The 17,299-nt window shown below is 45.8% G+C and overlaps 2 protein-coding genes and 1 long non-coding RNA gene across 3 annotated transcripts; 2 read left to right on the top strand and 1 right to left on the bottom strand.

The window, feature by feature from the left end:
• Positions 1 to 282: 282 nt before the first annotated feature.
• Positions 283 to 4,672, bottom strand: cst7 (cystatin f). Its single transcript, XM_084376347.1, has 4 exons — positions 4,530 to 4,672; positions 1,225 to 1,403; positions 658 to 777; positions 283 to 537 (listed from the first exon to the last, which is right to left on the bottom strand). Exons 1-4 carry the CDS (start codon positions 4,576 to 4,578, stop codon positions 457 to 459), a joined length of 429 nt encoding a protein of 142 aa, XP_084232473.1. The 5' UTR covers positions 4,579 to 4,672; the 3' UTR covers positions 283 to 456.
• Positions 4,673 to 7,369: 2,697 nt separating this feature from the next.
• Positions 7,370 to 11,215, top strand: LOC311271012 (GTPase IMAP family member 7-like). Its single transcript, XM_084376342.1, has 2 exons — positions 7,370 to 7,418; positions 9,850 to 11,215. Exons 1-2 carry the CDS (start codon positions 7,397 to 7,399, stop codon positions 10,665 to 10,667), a joined length of 840 nt encoding a protein of 279 aa, XP_084232468.1. The 5' UTR covers positions 7,370 to 7,396; the 3' UTR covers positions 10,668 to 11,215.
• Positions 11,216 to 14,752: 3,537 nt separating this feature from the next.
• LOC311271020 lies at positions 14,753 to 17,077 on the top strand. The gene is made up of 2 exons (XR_014624333.1): positions 14,753 to 15,955; positions 16,579 to 17,077. It is a non-coding gene; the product is annotated as an uncharacterized lncRNA (long non-coding RNA).
• Positions 17,078 to 17,299: the final 222 nt, after the last annotated feature.

The following is a 17,299-nucleotide window of genomic DNA, read 5'->3' as shown; positions in this document are numbered from 1 at the left end:
TGGTGGAGGAGGGAGGTGGAGGAGTGGGTTCATGGAGGAGGGAGGTGGTGGAGGAGGGAGGTGATGGAGGAGGGAGGTGGAGGAGGGAGGTGGTGGAGGAGGGAGGTGATGGAGGAGGGAGGTGGAGGAGGGAGGTGGTGGAGGAGGGAGGTGATGCAGGAGGGAGGTGGTGGAGGAGGAGGGAGGTGGAGGAGTGGGTTGATGGAGGAGGGAGGTGGTGGGGGAGGGAGGTGGAGGAGGAGGGAGGTGGTGGAGGAGGGAGGTGATGGAGGAGGGAGGTGGAGGAGGGAGGTGGTGGAGGAGGGAGGTGATGCAGGAGGGAGGTGGTGGAGGAGGAGGGAGGTGGAGGAGTGGGTTGATGGAGGAGGGAGGTGATGCAGGAGGGAGGTGGTGGAGGAGGAGGGAGGTGGAGGAGTGGGTTGATGGAGGAGGGAGGTGGTGGAGGCTCTGGTGGTCTCAGGGTCCACAGTCCAGAACCTGGGTCTGGGTCTTCTTCTCCCAGGGAATGAGCCAAACCTCAAAGTGACACTGAAACGTCTGCAAACACAACAGGAAGTGGGTTTTTCACATTAAAGCTCTCTAATGAACAAAGGTTTTATTGTTGAGTCTGGACAGGAAGTGTTCAGACTGGGTCGCGGCCGATTGGCTCAGACTCACCTGCTGCAGACGACCTGCAGGCTGGAGGTCACAGTGGGACAGGTTCTTGTTGTTGTCTCGTTTGTGGCAGACGGTTCTGGAAATCTGCAGATCCACGATGTACCGGACCCCCTTCACCAGCTGAGACACACACACACACACACACACACACACACACACACACACACACACACACACACAGGACAGCAGAGTAACTGAGTATGGGAGGTGCGTTCAGGAACAGCTGGGACAAATCCTACTGACTCTACCTTTAACTTCAATAGTCTTTGAATTATATTAATATGACGTGAGCTTCAGTTAGCTTTGACCACTAATGTCCTTCAGAGGGAGACTTTGTACTCTGATACTCTGAGTACATGTCAGAGCCTGTACTCGATTACTTTTACTGGAGTAAAGGAGCTGAATCAGTTCTTCTACTTTTGCACAAGTATCTGAACGTCTCCTGGAGGACAGACTGTGTGCGGGTGTGAGACCAGCTCCTGACTCCTGAGACCAGGACCAGAGACATAATGTTGACCTGCCCTCGACCTTTGACCCCACAGGCATGATGCGTTTCCTGTGTCATACCTGCCGCTGTGCTCCTTGGATGGCGGAGGGTTTGAAGAGGAAGGCGTCGTTTGATTGGTTGTTGTAGTAGTAGGCGGCGGTGAGGACGAGCTGCTGCAGTCTGGGGTCGTTCCTGCTGATGTTGTACGGAGATCCAGGCATGACGGCGCCGTGATGGCTGCCCGCCGGCACCGACACCCCTGAGAGGGAACAGAGTCAAGAGACGACCTTTAGTACTGACTCAAGTACTGGACTGAAGTAGCTCACAGAATTGAGATAGTTGTACTTTACTTGAGTTTGTACGAGCTGCATGGAGACATCTGATGTTTAAATCATCTCCAGCTGCTTCAGCTGTTCAGCAGAACGCTGCAACTCTGTTTTACTGTGAAGCTCCAGAAATGTTCTGTGGACTACGAGACTTCACCTGACTTTATATCATCAGGAGGAGATGATGACTGAGCCTGACTTTATATCAACATGGAGGAGATGATGACTGAGCCTGACTTTATATCATCAGGAGGAGATGATGACTGAGCCTGACTGTATATCATCAGGAGGAGGAGATGACTGAGCCTGACTGTATATCATCAGGAGGAGGAGATGGCTGAGCCTGACTGTATATCATCAGGAGGAGATGATGACTGAGCCTGACTGTATATCATCAGGAGGAGATGACTGAGCCTGACTGTATATCATCAGGAGGAGGAGATGACTGAGCCTGACTGTATATCATCAGGAGGAGATGATGACTGAGCCTGACTGTATATCATCAGGAGGAGGAGATGACTGAGCCTGACTGTATATCATCAGGAGGAGATGACTGAGCCTGACTGTATATCATCAGGAGGAGGAGATGACTGAGCCTGACTGTATATCATCAGGAGGAGATGATGACTGAGCCTGACTGTATATCATCAGGAGGAGGAGATGACTGAGCCTGACAGTATATCATCAGGAGGAGATGATGACTGAGCCTGACTGTATATCATCAGGAGGAGGAGATGACTGAGCCTGACTGTATATCATCAGGAGGAGGAGATGACTGAGCCTGACTGTATATCATCAGGAGGAGGAGATGACTGAGCCTGACTGTATATCATCAGGAGGAGATGATGGCTGAGCCTGACTGTATATCATCAGGAGGAGATGATGACTGAGCCTGACTGTATATCATCAGGAGGAGGAGATGACTGAGCCTGACTTTATATCATCAGGAGGAGATGATGGCTGAGCCTGACTTTATATCATCAGGAGATGATGGCTGAGCCTGACTTTATATCATCAGGAGGAGATGATGGCTGAGCCTGACTTTATATCATCAGGAGATGATGGCTGAGCCTGACTTTATATCAGGAGGAGATGACTGAGCCTGACTTTATATCATCAGGAGATGATGACTGAGCCTGACTGTATATCATCAGGAGGAGATGATGGCTGAGCCTGACTTTATATCATCAGGAGGAGGAGATGGCTGAGCCTGACAGTATATCATCAGGAGGAGATGATGACTGAGCCTGACTGTATATCATCAGGAGGAGGAGATGACTGAGCCTGACTTTATATCATCAGGAGGAGATGATGGCTGAGCCTGACTTTATATCATCAGGAGGGGGAGATGGCTGAGCCTGACTTTATATCATCAGGAGGAGATGGCTGAGCCTGACTGTATATCATCAGGAGGAGGAGATGACTGAGCCTGACTTTATATCATCAGGAGGAGATGGCTGAGCCTGACTGTATATCATCAGGAGGAGGAGATGACTGAGCCTGACTTTATATCATCAGGAGGAGATGGCTGAGCCTGACTTTATATCATCAGGAGGAGATGATGGCTGAGCCTGACTGTATATCATCAGGAGGAGGAGATGGCTGAGCCTGACTGTATATCATCAGGAGGAGATGATGTTTTATCAGCATGGTGCTGACATGACTCAGAAGGGTCAGAAACACTTTTTCTTTCAGAAACTCAGGCAGCTGTAAGAAAAGCTAATCTTCATCCTCCTCGATACTCAGAACAGGATCATAATTTGTTTGCACACAATATAAATATTTATCTTCCTGGGCGTTGTGACAGCAGACAGACGGGTACAGAGACGCAGAAACTAACAATGAGAGTTAATTCATCCAAGTATCTCCAACTTTCTCTTATTTTCTTATTTTCATGTACTTTTTTAAACACAAAGCGTTTTTATACAGGACAGCAAGCCGCCAATTCATCCGTACTTTTTGTGGCTATGTCCGCGCATCAGACAGAGCGCGGCGTGTTGGGAGGGTCCACTTTCTGCCCCTCCATCGCTGTGTAAATCCAAGGCGTCGATGTGCCGGCAATTGTGTGACATGGGCGGCGGTGTCGATGACGTGCACTGTTGTGCGACCCACAGCCGGGAGTCATCAATAACCAGATCACAGGGACTGTGAAAGATGGTATTTTGTACGAAAAGGTCACCGAGGAGCTTAGCTGACGTGGCTTTCGCCGGGAGAAAAAGCTGTTGTTTTACGTCACTGTTCACGCCCGACGTCGTGCTTCACGTCACGTCACATGTTCACGCCTCCCCCAGTGGCGGCTGTTTTGCAAAGGAGGAATATTACACCTCCGTTTCACAGAGACAAGGCGGCAGACTGCAGCTTTACCTGGCTGCACATGGCACATTTTCTAACTGAAAGGGGCTACTGAAAACGTTGTCCTCATCAGACAGTCAGATAGATCCTGAAGTTCCTGTTCCTGAAGGCATCACAGTGACACTTAGATTTCAGATGTCAGACTGTCTTTGAACGCAGCAGCAGGAGGACTGATGATGAGGTAACAAGTTTTCAGAAATAATAAGAAACATTTTGGATTAAAGAAGCTTCTGGTTCAGATTTCTGTCTTTTCACACGTCAATCACAAAGAAAACACGTCCGTCGTTCTCAGAGAATCTGATGTGCGTTTAAAACCTGAAACACTGAACGAGTAGAGAAGCTGCTGTCTCTGCTCCAACACTGTTTACAGACATAAAGCTGAGGAGGTTTCTGTGTGCTGCTGCGTCACCTCATGTCGTCTCATGTCGTCTCATGTTGTCTCATGTTGCTGTGGGAGACTTGAGGTTTCGTCGGGCAGATTTTTATGTTCAGTTTTTTATCTAAACTCTCAAAAGTTGAGCCAAAACAGTTTTAAAGGGTAAAAAGAAGGAAGTGAACCAGTCAAGTCCAGGAGATTATTTAGAAAATGAGTTTAACACAAAGTGCAGTGAAAGTTTCAAAACTCTTCAAACAAACATTTAAAACATTACAGCTGTAAAATAAAGAGTTAACTGTGGAAGGAAACAGGAAGTGATGAAGATTGTTACCCAGAGCGGCGAGCAGAGAGACAAGCAGCAGCGTCTTCACTCCCATCATGCACTTTGTCGGTCTGTGTGTGTGTTTCCTGTGAGGCGACGACACTCTGACCACAGATCAGATCAGTGTGTGTGTCTTCACACTCAGCAGGACTTCTGCTGTGTGTGACTCAAACATGTGATGTCACTTCCTGTCAGTACAAACACTTCCTGCACCTGCTCAGAGGCTCCTGAGTCACTTCAGTCAGGTTTCACCCTGAAGACGTGAGAGAAGCTCAGCTCACTGCAAGAAGCCAATGCAACTGAGTACATTTACCATATTTCCACTCCACTACATTTATTTGTTTTGAGCGACCGCGCGACACACAAGCACAAGAGGCATCTGCTGCACTAGTGATTTGAAACTTTGACGCTCACAGCAGGAAGTAAACACCGGTGTGTATCTATCGCGAGTCTCGTTCATCTCGTCTGCCGCGGCTTCTGTAGTGCGAGCGGCTGTGAGGGAGACTCGCTGCCTCCAGGCAGATGCAGCATAGCGACTGTTCAGGCTGTAAAAATGTACTAAATGACTTTTGGAGTAAACTCTGGATGTCGCCACGTCAGGACACTTGGATTGCAGCGGACGAGCAGTATGGAGGAATATTACAAAGTGTTTGTGTAGTTTTATGGACTTTTCCTCTCGGGCACCATTTACGCCTGTTATATGGATTATTGCTGCCGGAGGGAAGCACCGCGGGTCTGCAGCTGCACTTTGAGGAATAAGAAACTACACCGGACTTCTCATCAGCAGGAGGGGGAGTCCATAATAATTTTGTTTTAGAGTGAACTATTCCTTTAAGCCAGCTGTGAGCTACATTTATCTATCATTTACTTTTACTGGTACTTTAGATACTTAAGTACTTTTAATAGCCAACAAAATGTTTACTCAAGTACCTTTCATACAGGTGAGTTATATTTGAACCTGTCCTATTTTTTTTAAACCTCTTTAACAAATCTAACACGATGTAGTTTTTACAACACTGTCTGATGGATCGATACAGTTAATGAATGAATAACAGTTGAGTTGCAGTTCATCTAACGGCCACTAGAGGCTCCACCAGTGAGTCAGTCAGAGTCCATGTTCAACCTGTAGAGCAGAAATAAACATGTTACCAGCTGCTTCCTGTAGATCATCCACCCCCTCATCACAACGTTTATACAACTCACTGGTTTACTTAATATCAAGGCAATCAAGGTACACATAATTAGGGGCGTGGCCTCTTTGAGTGACAGGTAGCTGTGAGCTGTCTGCAGTGTTTGTGCTGTTGGAGCCTTGTGAAGGATTTTCAGTGCAGATATCGAACACATGACTGAAAAGAAAACTCCAGTGAAACAGGTTTAATCACAGTCAGTGACTCTGAGGAGCATCAACCCAGAGCACTTAGGTTAATCCAGGGCTGCTAGAAGTGCAGTGTGGATGGTGGAGACCTGGTCTCAGGTTGACCTGGTCTCAGGTAGACCTGGTCCCAGGTAGACCTGGTCCCAGATTGACCTGGTCCCAGGTTGACCTGGTCTTAGGTTGACCCTGGTCTCAGGTTGAGCTGGTCTCAGGTAGACCTGGTCTTAGGTTGACTCTGGTCTCAGGTTGAGCTGGTCTCAGGTAGACCTGGTCTCAGGTAGACCTGGTCCCAGGTAGACTTGGTCCCAGATTGACCTGGTCCCAGATTGACCTGGTCTCAGGTTGACCTGGTCTCAGGTTGACCCTGGTCTCAGGTTGAGCTGGTCTCAGGTAGACCTGGTCTTAGGTTGACTCTGGTCTCAGGTTGACCTGGTCTTAGGTTGACCCTGGTCTCAGGTTGACCCTGGTCTCAGATTGACCTGGTCTCAGATTGACCTGGTCTTAGGTTGACCCTGGTCTCAGGTTGACCCTGGTCTCAGGTTGACCTGGTCTCAGATTGACCTGGTCTTAGGTTGACTCTGGTCTCAGGTTGAGCTGGTCTCAGGTAGACCTGGTCTTAGGTTGACTCTGGTCTCAGGTTGAGCTGGTCTCAGATTGACCTGGTCTCAGATTGACCTGGTCTTAGGTTGACCCTGGTCTCAGGTTGACCCTGGTCTCAGGTTGACCTGGTCTCAGATTGACCTGGTCTTAGGTTGACCCTGGGTAACAATATAAAATCCCAAACCTTGCAATGCAATAAAAAGAACCATGTGCTTTTATTGCCCCTTTATAACCCCTTCCTGATTTCCACCAGATCAGCATTTTCCTTCTGGATCAATGATCAAAGTTCTGTCACATCCGATTAATGTTTGACTGCAGTCAGCTGCTGTTTCACACATTGGGTCACAAGTCCTCATGATAAGAGTCCTTTCATTCTATCAGCGCATGATATCTGTTTTACTATGTAAAGTAAAACGTCCTCAAAGTATGTCCTCAACGTGTTGTTGAGGAGCAGAGTTCTGACCCGGGTCCAGACAGGAGAACAATGAGTCTCTTCGTCCGCTTCATCAGGTGTCATGGTAATGAAGCAGTGACGTCTCAGCCATTGACAGTTTTACATCTCATCACATGATCCCTCATCTCACACCTGCTGATAACTGATGTAGAAGACGGATGACTTGTTCATTTTCAGAGGAGACATCATCAGGATCTGTTGGACCTCCCATCGTCTACATCAACATATTGGTATGTTATGTGTTACTTTATAGACATGAACTATATGTGAGTATAAAGACAGACTTTATAATTTGTGTACGTTGTTAAATACAAACCTGAACGTATGATGTCTTGAGAATGTGATTAATGGAGAGATGAGTTTTAAAGGCAGTGTCCTTCTCTCTTGTGATTTGAATATATTTTTTATTTTCCAGAACCATCTCTGAATCTACTCCAGCTGAGAGACATGGCACCGGAAAGATCACTAGGTAATTTATTTATTTTCATGTGAATATGACTTTAAATATGTCTTCAAATCATCTGATGCCTGATCATCTGTAGAAGTGATTCTGTTGAAAATAATGGAGGAAACAGATTACCTCAAAGTCACCAAGTAGACTAATAATTAAAAATTGTTAAAACTTTTTAGCCAATAGTCAACTTTACTTGGTAATTCTGAGGACTTTGATTTCTGGACTTTTTTAAAGTAAAAGTCACCTTTATTGATGAAGGGTGTCAGTCATCAGGTCATGGTAACTCTAAGTGCTGTATCGTAGTCAACTGGATGGGTTTCAGTTTCAGTTCAAATCATTCCTTTGAGGACAACACTGTAAACATGTTGTCCAGAGAAGACAGATGGTTTGAAAGAGGAGTAAAAGAATCCATCTATGTCAAACTGGAACGGCCGTCGACGTGAACAGAGGAGGTGGCCTCAGACATCACTGATCACCCACCTACAATACAGTACTGAGTTCTCTCCCCAGACAGCTTAACAACCATTCACACCTGGGCTCACCTAACCTTAGCAACCCACATGAAGGCCGGTTGGGTCAACGACCCACAAGTGGCCCTAACGACTCTGGACCTCAGAGCTCACACGTGTCCTCAATGACTCTGAAAGGACACTCCCACACTCTGTGAGGACACCCCCACACTCTGTGAGGACACTCCCACACTCTGTGAGGACACTCCCACACTCTGTAAGGACACTCCCACACTCTGTGAGGACACCCCCACACTCTGTAAGGACACCCCCACACTCTGTAAGGACACCCCCACACTCTGTGGTTCATGTGGGTTGCTAAGGCAAGGTGAGCTCAGGTGTGAATGGTTGTTAAGCTCCACAGATTACCTGATTTCCTCCTGGGTCAGGTCTTGGCGCTCTTTCCCTTGTACTTTGTGAAAATGGGGGCTTCAAGCGTTCCAAGACCAACTCTTCCCTTTGCAAATGTCCCCACCAGCAGTCGGGCCTCAGCTTCTTCAACTGCAGCTTCTGCTTTCCACTTCCTTCCACCTCTCACTGTCACTCTGCCTCCAGAAACCTTTACGTACGGCAGTGTCAGGCCTGGACTAGGAAGGAGGACTCAGGAGCAGATTTAGAGCAATTAGAGCAGGCTTTTATTGTGAAATTTGTTTTCTTCACTTGAACTCTTAAACAAGGTGACAAACAAATAGGCTATAAAACACAATATCTAATCTGCAGGCTGAGAAAACAAGAAACAGGACTACAACAAAATTGAGGTAAAACATCCTCAAAGGAAAAAGATAATAAAACAGAAAATCACTCCTGAGGAGGCAAAGAAAAGGGCTGAGAACTAAACTCCTCTGGCACAAACGGCCATAAAAACTTGTAACAAAAAAAAAAAAATCACTCCAATCGGAGAAAAGGAAAAGGCTATAAACACAACTACTCTTTTGACTGACTGTGAAAACTTAATGAAACAAAAGAGGCACTCCACCGGAGGCAAACACAGCTATGAACTTAACTAGAAACACTCACTTAAGAGGAAAAGTACAAGAATACAAACTTGGAATCGTGGCTTGAACAAGGCTGTGGACGAGGCTGGGGACGAGGCTGTGGACGAGGCTGGGGACGAGGCTGTGGACGAGGCTGTGGACGAGGCTGGGGACGAGGCTGGGGCGCGTGACGAATACAACACTCTGGCACAGAACAAAGGGAGACGCAGACTATAGGACACATCAGGTGAGGGAACAGGTGGAAACAATTAGGAATCAGGGGAGACGTCAGACAGGTGGCACATGAGGAAGGGCAAGTGACCTGAAACGAGAGGAGAGTTACTTTTCAAAATAAAACAGGAAGTTCACGAGACAAAAAACCCAGGACAAGACACCCCTCACCGCGGTGTGACAGGCAGCTCTTCTCTTGCTCACATAACCTTAAACTCCTCCTCAGTGGATTTCAAGGGGACGTCAGTTTGCAGGTGTTTCTGTGCAGTGATGCTGCTGATGGTCCGAGGTAAATACTCTTCTCTCTAGTTCAACAGTGGAGATTGATTGATCCTTAGGTTGTTCTCTGGCCTCCCTAAGTTTTTTCTAAAGCTTTCTCTGGTCTTTAAATCTTAAATCTCCAGTTTCAAGGTGAACTGAGCGATCTATAAATCGATGATGCCACGGAGGGTGAAAGGTAACCGTGTGACCGTGAAGTTAAGAAGAAACATTCAGTTGCCTCTGACTTTCTCTGTGATCCATTACTTGGATGCAGCCGATCACACAGCAACTGTCATGAACCTGATTTACAGCTCTTGATTCCAAGAAAGTTGGGTCGCTGTGTAAAACATAAATAAAACAGAATGTGATAATGCGTTAATCCTTTTTGACATATTGACTTAATTAAAATGAGCACAGACAAGGTATTTAATGTTTATCTAATGAGCTTTGTAAATGTATGCTTATCTGCAGGTTCTGATGAGTGGAGGATCGTCTTGATTGGGAAGACCGGAGCAGGGAAGAGTTCAGCAGGAAACACCATCTTGGGCAGAGAAGCCTTTGAGTCCGAACTGTCTCCAACTTCTCTGACAGCTGAGTGCAAGAAAGTAAGAGGAGTGATCGGCGGGCGACATGTTGCTATCATCGACACTCCAGGGCTGTATGACACCGTTTTAACCAATGAACAAGTGTGGGGTGAGATCAAGAAGTGCATCGGTATGTCCTCTCCTGGTCCTCATGCCTTCCTGGTCATTGTTCAGCTGGGCAGGTTCACAGAGGAGGAGAGACACACAGTGCAAATGATTCAAGAGACTTTTGGTGATGATGCAGATAGATACATGATGGTGTTGTTCACTTATGGAGACAGGCTGAAGAAACAAACCATTCAAGAGTTCATTTTAAAGAGCAAAGATCTGCGAAACATCACTGAGAAATGTTATAACCGTTATCACGTCTTCAACAACAACTCTGACGACCCGTCACAAATCAGTCAGCTTCTCGATAAGATAGAGAAGATGATCAGGGATAATGGTGGCTTGCACTACACCACAGAAATGTTCCAGAAAGCAGAAGAAGAAATAGAGAAGGAAAAAGAGCGAATCCTGAGAGAGACTGAGGCAGAGAGGAAGAAAGAGGAGGAGGAACTGAAGGCTAAATATGAAGGAGAGATGTTGAAGGTACAAGAAGAGTTAAAAAGGGTGAGAAAAGAAAGAGAGGCTGCAGCGAGAGCTGAGGCTGAAAGACAAAACGTTGTTCACCGCCCTCCTCGCAGACGCTGTGTGATACTCTGAGCAGCTGCAGACAGCTGAGGAGAGTCTCCACTCGCTGCTGAGACTCCTTTTTAGTTTATTTGATTTATCGTAGCATCTTTCTTTGATTTCTAAGCACATTTATGGATGTTTATTAACATCAGACATGAGATCATTTAATTATTATAATTAAAAAATGTGTGTATTATGTCTGTGTGTTCAGGTTTGGCTGAGTTATGACTCAGAGAATGAATTGTGAAACAAATGTTTGCTAATCCAGCCTTCATCATCTGGGACCAGGATGGACAGTCTTTCTCATAAAGGGTGGTAGGAAACTTGAGATCACTCAAAACGAACTGAAACATTCACAAACTTGGGTTGAGTAACCAAAGACTGATTCATACTCACCTCGTTGACACAATGAGTGTAAATTTTTTGTTTATTGAGATCTCAATTTTTTCTGTTTTTATTTTTGGTTGGGTCCCAACATTTATTTGTGCATTGGGTATACAAGGTTGAACATAAGCTTATAGCTAAATTTCGTGACAAACCTTTGGATAATTGTGTTGCCATATTTGTTTTGGTATTGACAATTTAATTTGCAATTGGGCCAGATGTGTGTGTAAATTTTGTTCATGCCCAGCTGTGTACCGGGTTAAAGGTCCTCGTTACAAAAATAAAAAGCGTATTGAAGTGAAATAACACGTTTAAAGTTATTGGTCAACTTAAAGGTGAATATAGTGAGAAGTGAAACAACCAATAAACATTGAAGCAGAAAACAATACAGTGAATTTAAGCGGTTCAGCTGTTAGTGTGAGTTATTGTGGGAAGAAATAAAAGTGTTTCATTTACCTTACTGCTCTATTCCACTTTCAGTCTCCTCTTAGAGCCTAGATATTAGACATACCTGCAGGGTTGGTGGAACACATGCCAGGTGGGTTACAAAGACAAAGGAAGCAACTCCGTGAAAAGGTGATTGAAAAGTACAAGTCAGGGGACGGATACAAAAACATTTCCAAGTCACTGAACATCCCCCAGAGTTCAGTCAAATCCATCATTAAGAAAAAGAAGGAATATGGCTCATGTGTAAATCTGCCTGGACCAGGTCGTCCTCACAGACTGAGCGATGGTGCAAGAAGGAGAACAGTGAGGGAGCCACCATGACACCTGTGACTCCTCTGAAGGAGTTAAAGCTTCAGCAGCTGAGCTGGGAGAGACTCTGCATTCAACAACTGTTCTTCACCTGTCAAAGCTTTATCGGAAAGTGGACAAGAGAAAGCCGCTGTTGAAGAAAGCTCATTAGATCTCCACTAGAGTTCATCCAAAGGCATGTGAGAGACTCCAAGGTTTACTGGAAGAAGGTTCTTTGGAGCTTCTTGACCATCAGACTAGACGCTATGTTTGTCTGACACCAAACACTGCACATCAACACAAACACACCATCTCCACCGTGAAGCGTGGTGGTGGCAGCATCATGCTGTGGGGTGCTTCTCAGCAGCTGGCCCTGAAGGCTTGTAAAGGTGGAGGGAAAAATTAATGCAGCAAAACATAGTGAACTCCTGGAGGACAACCTGATTCAGTCTGCAAGAGAACTACGACTTGGGAGAAGATTTATTTTTCTGTGGGTCAATGACCCGAAGCAAACGGAGAAAACTACACAGAAATGTAATAAAGACAACAAGGGGAATGTTCTGGAGCGACCCAGTCGAAGCCCAGACCTTGGTCCAATAGAACATTTATAGCTGGACTGATCCCCTTCAACCTGACGAGAGTTATATTATGTTATATTGTTGTGTGTTATATTGTTCTGTGTTAAATGATGTGTGTTATGTCGTGTCATCACGGGATGCTGTTGTGGTCTCTTGTTGCCATGGTGACAGGGCTGCTGTAGGTCAGCAGTGGCGGGTGGAGCTGATGGAGGGCAGCTGAAGAAACCTGCTGCTGTTCGAATATTCAGACTGGATTCATCACCGATCACACAGCACCTCCTGTAACACCGATCACACAGCACCTCCTGTAACACTGATCACAGCACCTCCTGTAACACTGATCACACAGCACCTCCTGTAACACCGATCACAGCACCTCCTGTAACACCGATCACACAGCACCTCCTGTAACACCGATCACAGCACCTCCTGTAACACCGATCACACAGCACCTCCTGTAACACCGATCACAGCACCTCCTGTAACACCGATCACACAGCACCTCCTGTAACACCGATCACACAGCACCTCCTGTAACACCGATCACAGCACCTCCTGTAACACCGATCACAAAGCACCTCCTGTAACACCGATCACACAGCACCTCCTGTAACACTGATCACAGCACCTCCTGTAACACCGATCACACAGCATCTCCTGTAACACTGATCACACAGCACCTCCTGTAACACCGATCACACAGCACCTCCTGTAACACCGATCACAGCACCTCCTGTAACACTGATCACACAGCACCTCCTGTAACACCGATCACAGCACCTCCTGTAACACCGATCACACAGCACCTCCTGTAACACCGATCACACAGCACCTCCTGTAACACCAATCACACAGCACCTCCTGTAACACCGATCACACAGCACCTCCTGTAACACTGATCACAGCACCTCCTGTAACACTGATCACAGCACCTCCTGTAACACTGATCACAGCACCTCCTGTAACACCGATCACACAGCACCTCCTGTAACACCGATCACACAGCACCTCCTGTAACACCGATCACAGCACCACCTGTAACACCGATCACAGCACCTCCTGTAACACTGATCACAGCACCTCCTGTAACACTGATCACACAGCACCTCCTGTAACACCGATCACACAGCACCTCCTGTAACACCGATCACAGCACCTCCTGTAACACCGATCACACAGCACCTCCTGTAACACTGATCACAGCACCTTCTGTAACACTGATCACAGCACCTCCTGTAACACCGATCACACAGCACCTCCTGTAACACCGATCACACAGCACCTCCTTTAACACTGATCAGCACCTCCTGTAACACTGATCACACAGCACCTCCTGTAACACCGATCACAGCACCTCCTGTAACACTGATCACACAGCACCTCCTGTAACACTGATCACAGCACCTCCTGTAACACTGATCACACAGCACCTCCTGTAACACCGATCACACAGCACCTCCTGTAACACTGATCACAGCACCTCCTGTAACACCGATCACACAGCACCTCCTGTAACACCGATCACACAGCACCTCCTGTAACACCGATCACACAGCACCTCCTGTAACACCGATCACAGCACCTCCTGTAACACCGATCACACAGCACCTCCTGTAACACCGATCACACAGCACCTCCTGTAACACCGATCACAGCACCTCCTGTAACACCGATCACAGCACCTCCTGTAACACCGATCACAGCACCTCCTGTAACACCGATCACACAGCACCTCCTGTAACACCGATCACAGCACCTCCTGTAACACCGATCACACAGCACCTCCTGTAACACCGATCACAGCACCTCCTGTAACACCGATCACAGCACCTCCTGTAACACTGATCACACAGCACCTCCTGTAACACCGATCACAGCACCTCCTGTAACACCGATCACACAGCACCTCCTGTAACACTGATCACAGCCCCTCCTGTAACACTGATCACAGCACCTCCTGTAACACTGATCACACAGCACCTCCTGTAACACTGATCACACAGCACCTCCTGTAACACCGATCACACAGCACCTCCTGTAACACCGATCACACAGCACCTCCTGTAACACTGATCACACAGCACCTCCTGTAACACCGATCACAGCACCTCCTGTAACACTGATCAGCACCGGGCTCGTCGTCTCGGTCGTCCTGACGACCACGGCTCTCCTTCAGACTCGTTAAAGTTTCATTCATCTCATCTTCAGCGTTCAGGAAACAGCTGCTGCTTTGAAAACAGCTCAGAACAAGAAAAACACTTTAATAATCATTTCAAACACCATTTCAAACACGAAGCTCCAGTAAATATTTTAAACATAGGTGAGCTGCTTGTCTGGTTGTTCATGTCCTCCGACAGCGTCTTGACTCAAACTAAAATGATAAGTTGATCGATGATAAATGAAAGTGATTATTAATTCATCTCATCAGGTGTTTATTCAGAGGAACTGCAGATTCTTCTCTCAGTTTTTTGACAGTAAACGTGGAGCGAGTCTGAAGCCAAGGTGATCGTTCAAACACAAACACAAACGTTTCAGTGGAAATACAACATTTAGTTTTTATTAGCGAGCACTTCAAGTCCAGAGAGCGTTTAAAAAAGAGAGAGAAGAAGAAAAACAACCAATCACAGAGCAGCTCTGTTTGTTTTGCAGCTGGGCAGGAAGTGTGTGTGTGTGTGTGTGTGTGTGTGTGTGTGTGTGTGTGTTAAGTGTACTTTTTTTCTCTTGGAGCCAGGCTAACAGTTTCCACCTGCTTCCAGTCTTTATGCTAAGCTAGGCTAACCACATCTCTGCACTGGACACCAGCAGTCACATGGTAGAAAGTAATAAATATGTGATGTGTAAGTCCATGTGTGCAGATGGTGTGGTGGGATGATACATGTTGATATTGTGTTAATATTCATGGAGTTAAAGATGAATCAGCATTTTCCTTTTTTCACGATATATCTCATGAATTTGTTTGCTCCTGATAATCGTGTCGATCGGCCTGATGTCTGGAGCAGCGTTCAGTCTCATCACATGAATGGAACCATAAGACTTATGTTACACCTGACCTTCAGAATAAAAGCATTGATAAGATAAGTCGTTTCTGATTGGAAGCACTGATTAATAATCTGAAAAATATAATATTGTAATATATCAGTGATCAGCCAATCAGAGTACAGCTGAAATTAATCACTGAGCGTCATATTTCATTAATAATTTATCATTTCTGGCAATAAATCATCTGTTTTTGGTTTGTTCATTAAAATAAATGAAATATTAGTCTGAAGTATTTCTCTGAACTTTAAAACACTGCATCAGAACAAGTAGCACAAATTAAATACTGCATTTCTTTGATTGGAGTAATAGGTTACTGATTTTATTCTGAATGTTAGATGGACTCAGTTCAAGAACAACAGTTCCCATGATGCTTTAGGGGCTGTAAGCAGGAAGTATAATAATGCCATGGATTCAGCCTGGCTGCATGTTGAACCCTGTTAACATGGAGTCAGATCGTCTTCGTTGGTCGTGAGCTGAATCATCTGTGAGCAGCTCCTGTCTGCAGCGGACTCATGGATGAACTGACCCCTGTCACTGGATCACTGTGATACCGAGGAAACTTAAAAACATGAAGATTCTCAGGCAAGTTCTGAATGGTGTTTTTGTCTCTGACGTCTCAGTGGATTTATGGGCGTTTGTTCTGGATGGACATCAGAGATAATGATCTCCTCAGGAAGTGAATCAGATCAACATCAGGACAAACCCTCGTCCATCAGTCTGGACTCTGGTGCAGCTGCCCGACAGCAGCCGGTGGTTTACAGGAAAATATATATTTTCAGCCATGTGACCTCTGGTGAGCTCCTTCACCTGACAGACAGCTCATGAGAAGATTCACCAAAGTGTCAGACGTTCAGTGAGTGTACAGGTGTGTACAGGTGTTTCTGCAGGGAGGATCTATAGAACAACGTGACTGATGACGGTTGCAGCCCTTTAGCCCAGTTATTTATACGTGAAGCTGCCAAGAATGAGACAAAGACCGAGCTCTCGTTTCCCAAACGCATCTCACCAGAGTCCAGACCGACCAATCACATCCAACAACACTGACTTTGATTTAGTTTTGATTTTTGAGCTTTTATTCAGAAAAACTAAAGAAGTTTAATCGAGTTTCCATCAGCGACGTTTTAGTCTGATTTTTAGAAATCTGTTTTGTCTCCATCTTTGTAGTTTACTTTCTTCTTACACAATGTTTCTGATTAACGCTGCAGTGAAACAAGTCAAGCAGCTGAATCAGCTTCTAACAAGAGATTTCATTGGCTGGTGGAGGAAACGGACCAATCAGGAGCTGCAGGGTGTGACTCAACAGGCCGCTGAATTTGAACCATGACTTCATTATGGTTATTTTTTTAGCTTTAGTGAAAAAAGGTCTAGAAATATTTTCCATCTTAGTTTTTGTTGATGACTCATTGAAACAAGGACTGTGATGACGTGCTGACTCTGGCGCCCCCTGTGGACATGACAAACATGACGATGGTGAAACGAAGTGAAGTTTGCTTCAGTGCTGCAGCGCCGACTGCAAAACAGCTTCTTTCCTCAGTTCATCCTCAGAACTCCTCAATGAGTTTCATCAGAATTTCAGCTGAGACTTTCAGAACCATCAGCTCATTAAGTTCAGCCCCTTCATAGACCTGAGTGTAAATACTGATGACCAAAGTGTCCATGTACATGAGACTGGAGAAATGTTTATTAAAGTACGTTAAAAACTGATTCACCTAGCCTGCGTTGTGAATTAGCTCATTTCAGTTAGCAGCTAGCAGCTTGTTTCTGATTTCTGGTAATTACCGTTTGATACAAAGAGAATCTGTTGATGTCTGACTTAATCAATCTCGTTGGTCAAAATCAAAGATAATCTTGTATTCACACCAAATGTTTTATTTAATTTCATTTATGTTTTGTTTTTTTGTGGTGGAATCACATCCAGAGTCAGTT

Source organism: Pagrus pagrus, assembly GCF_965226575.1.
Source record: "Pagrus pagrus genome assembly, chromosome: 15".
Classification (NCBI taxonomy): domain Eukaryota; kingdom Metazoa; phylum Chordata; class Actinopteri; order Spariformes; family Sparidae; genus Pagrus; species Pagrus pagrus.
This window is presented reverse-complemented; position numbering and strand designations above follow the sequence as displayed.

Excerpts from the sequence above, each read along its gene's own strand:
- cst7 (XM_084376347.1), bottom strand. The coding sequence starts at position 4,578 with ATGATGGGAGTGAAGACGCTGCTGCTTGTCTCTCTGCTCGCCGCTCTG. Across the intron at positions 1,404-4,529 it reads CTCTCTGCTCGCCGCTCTGG|GGGTGTCGGTGCCGGCGGGC; the intron begins GTAACAATCTTC and ends GTTCCCTCTCAG. Across the intron at positions 778-1,224 it reads TCCAAGGAGCACAGCGGCAG|CTGGTGAAGGGGGTCCGGTA; the intron begins GTATGACACAGG and ends TGTGTGTCTCAG.
- LOC311271012 (XM_084376342.1), top strand. The coding sequence starts at position 7,397 with ATGGCACCGGAAAGATCACTAG. Across the intron at positions 7,419-9,849 it reads GGCACCGGAAAGATCACTAG|GTTCTGATGAGTGGAGGATC; the intron begins GTAATTTATTTA and ends GCTTATCTGCAG.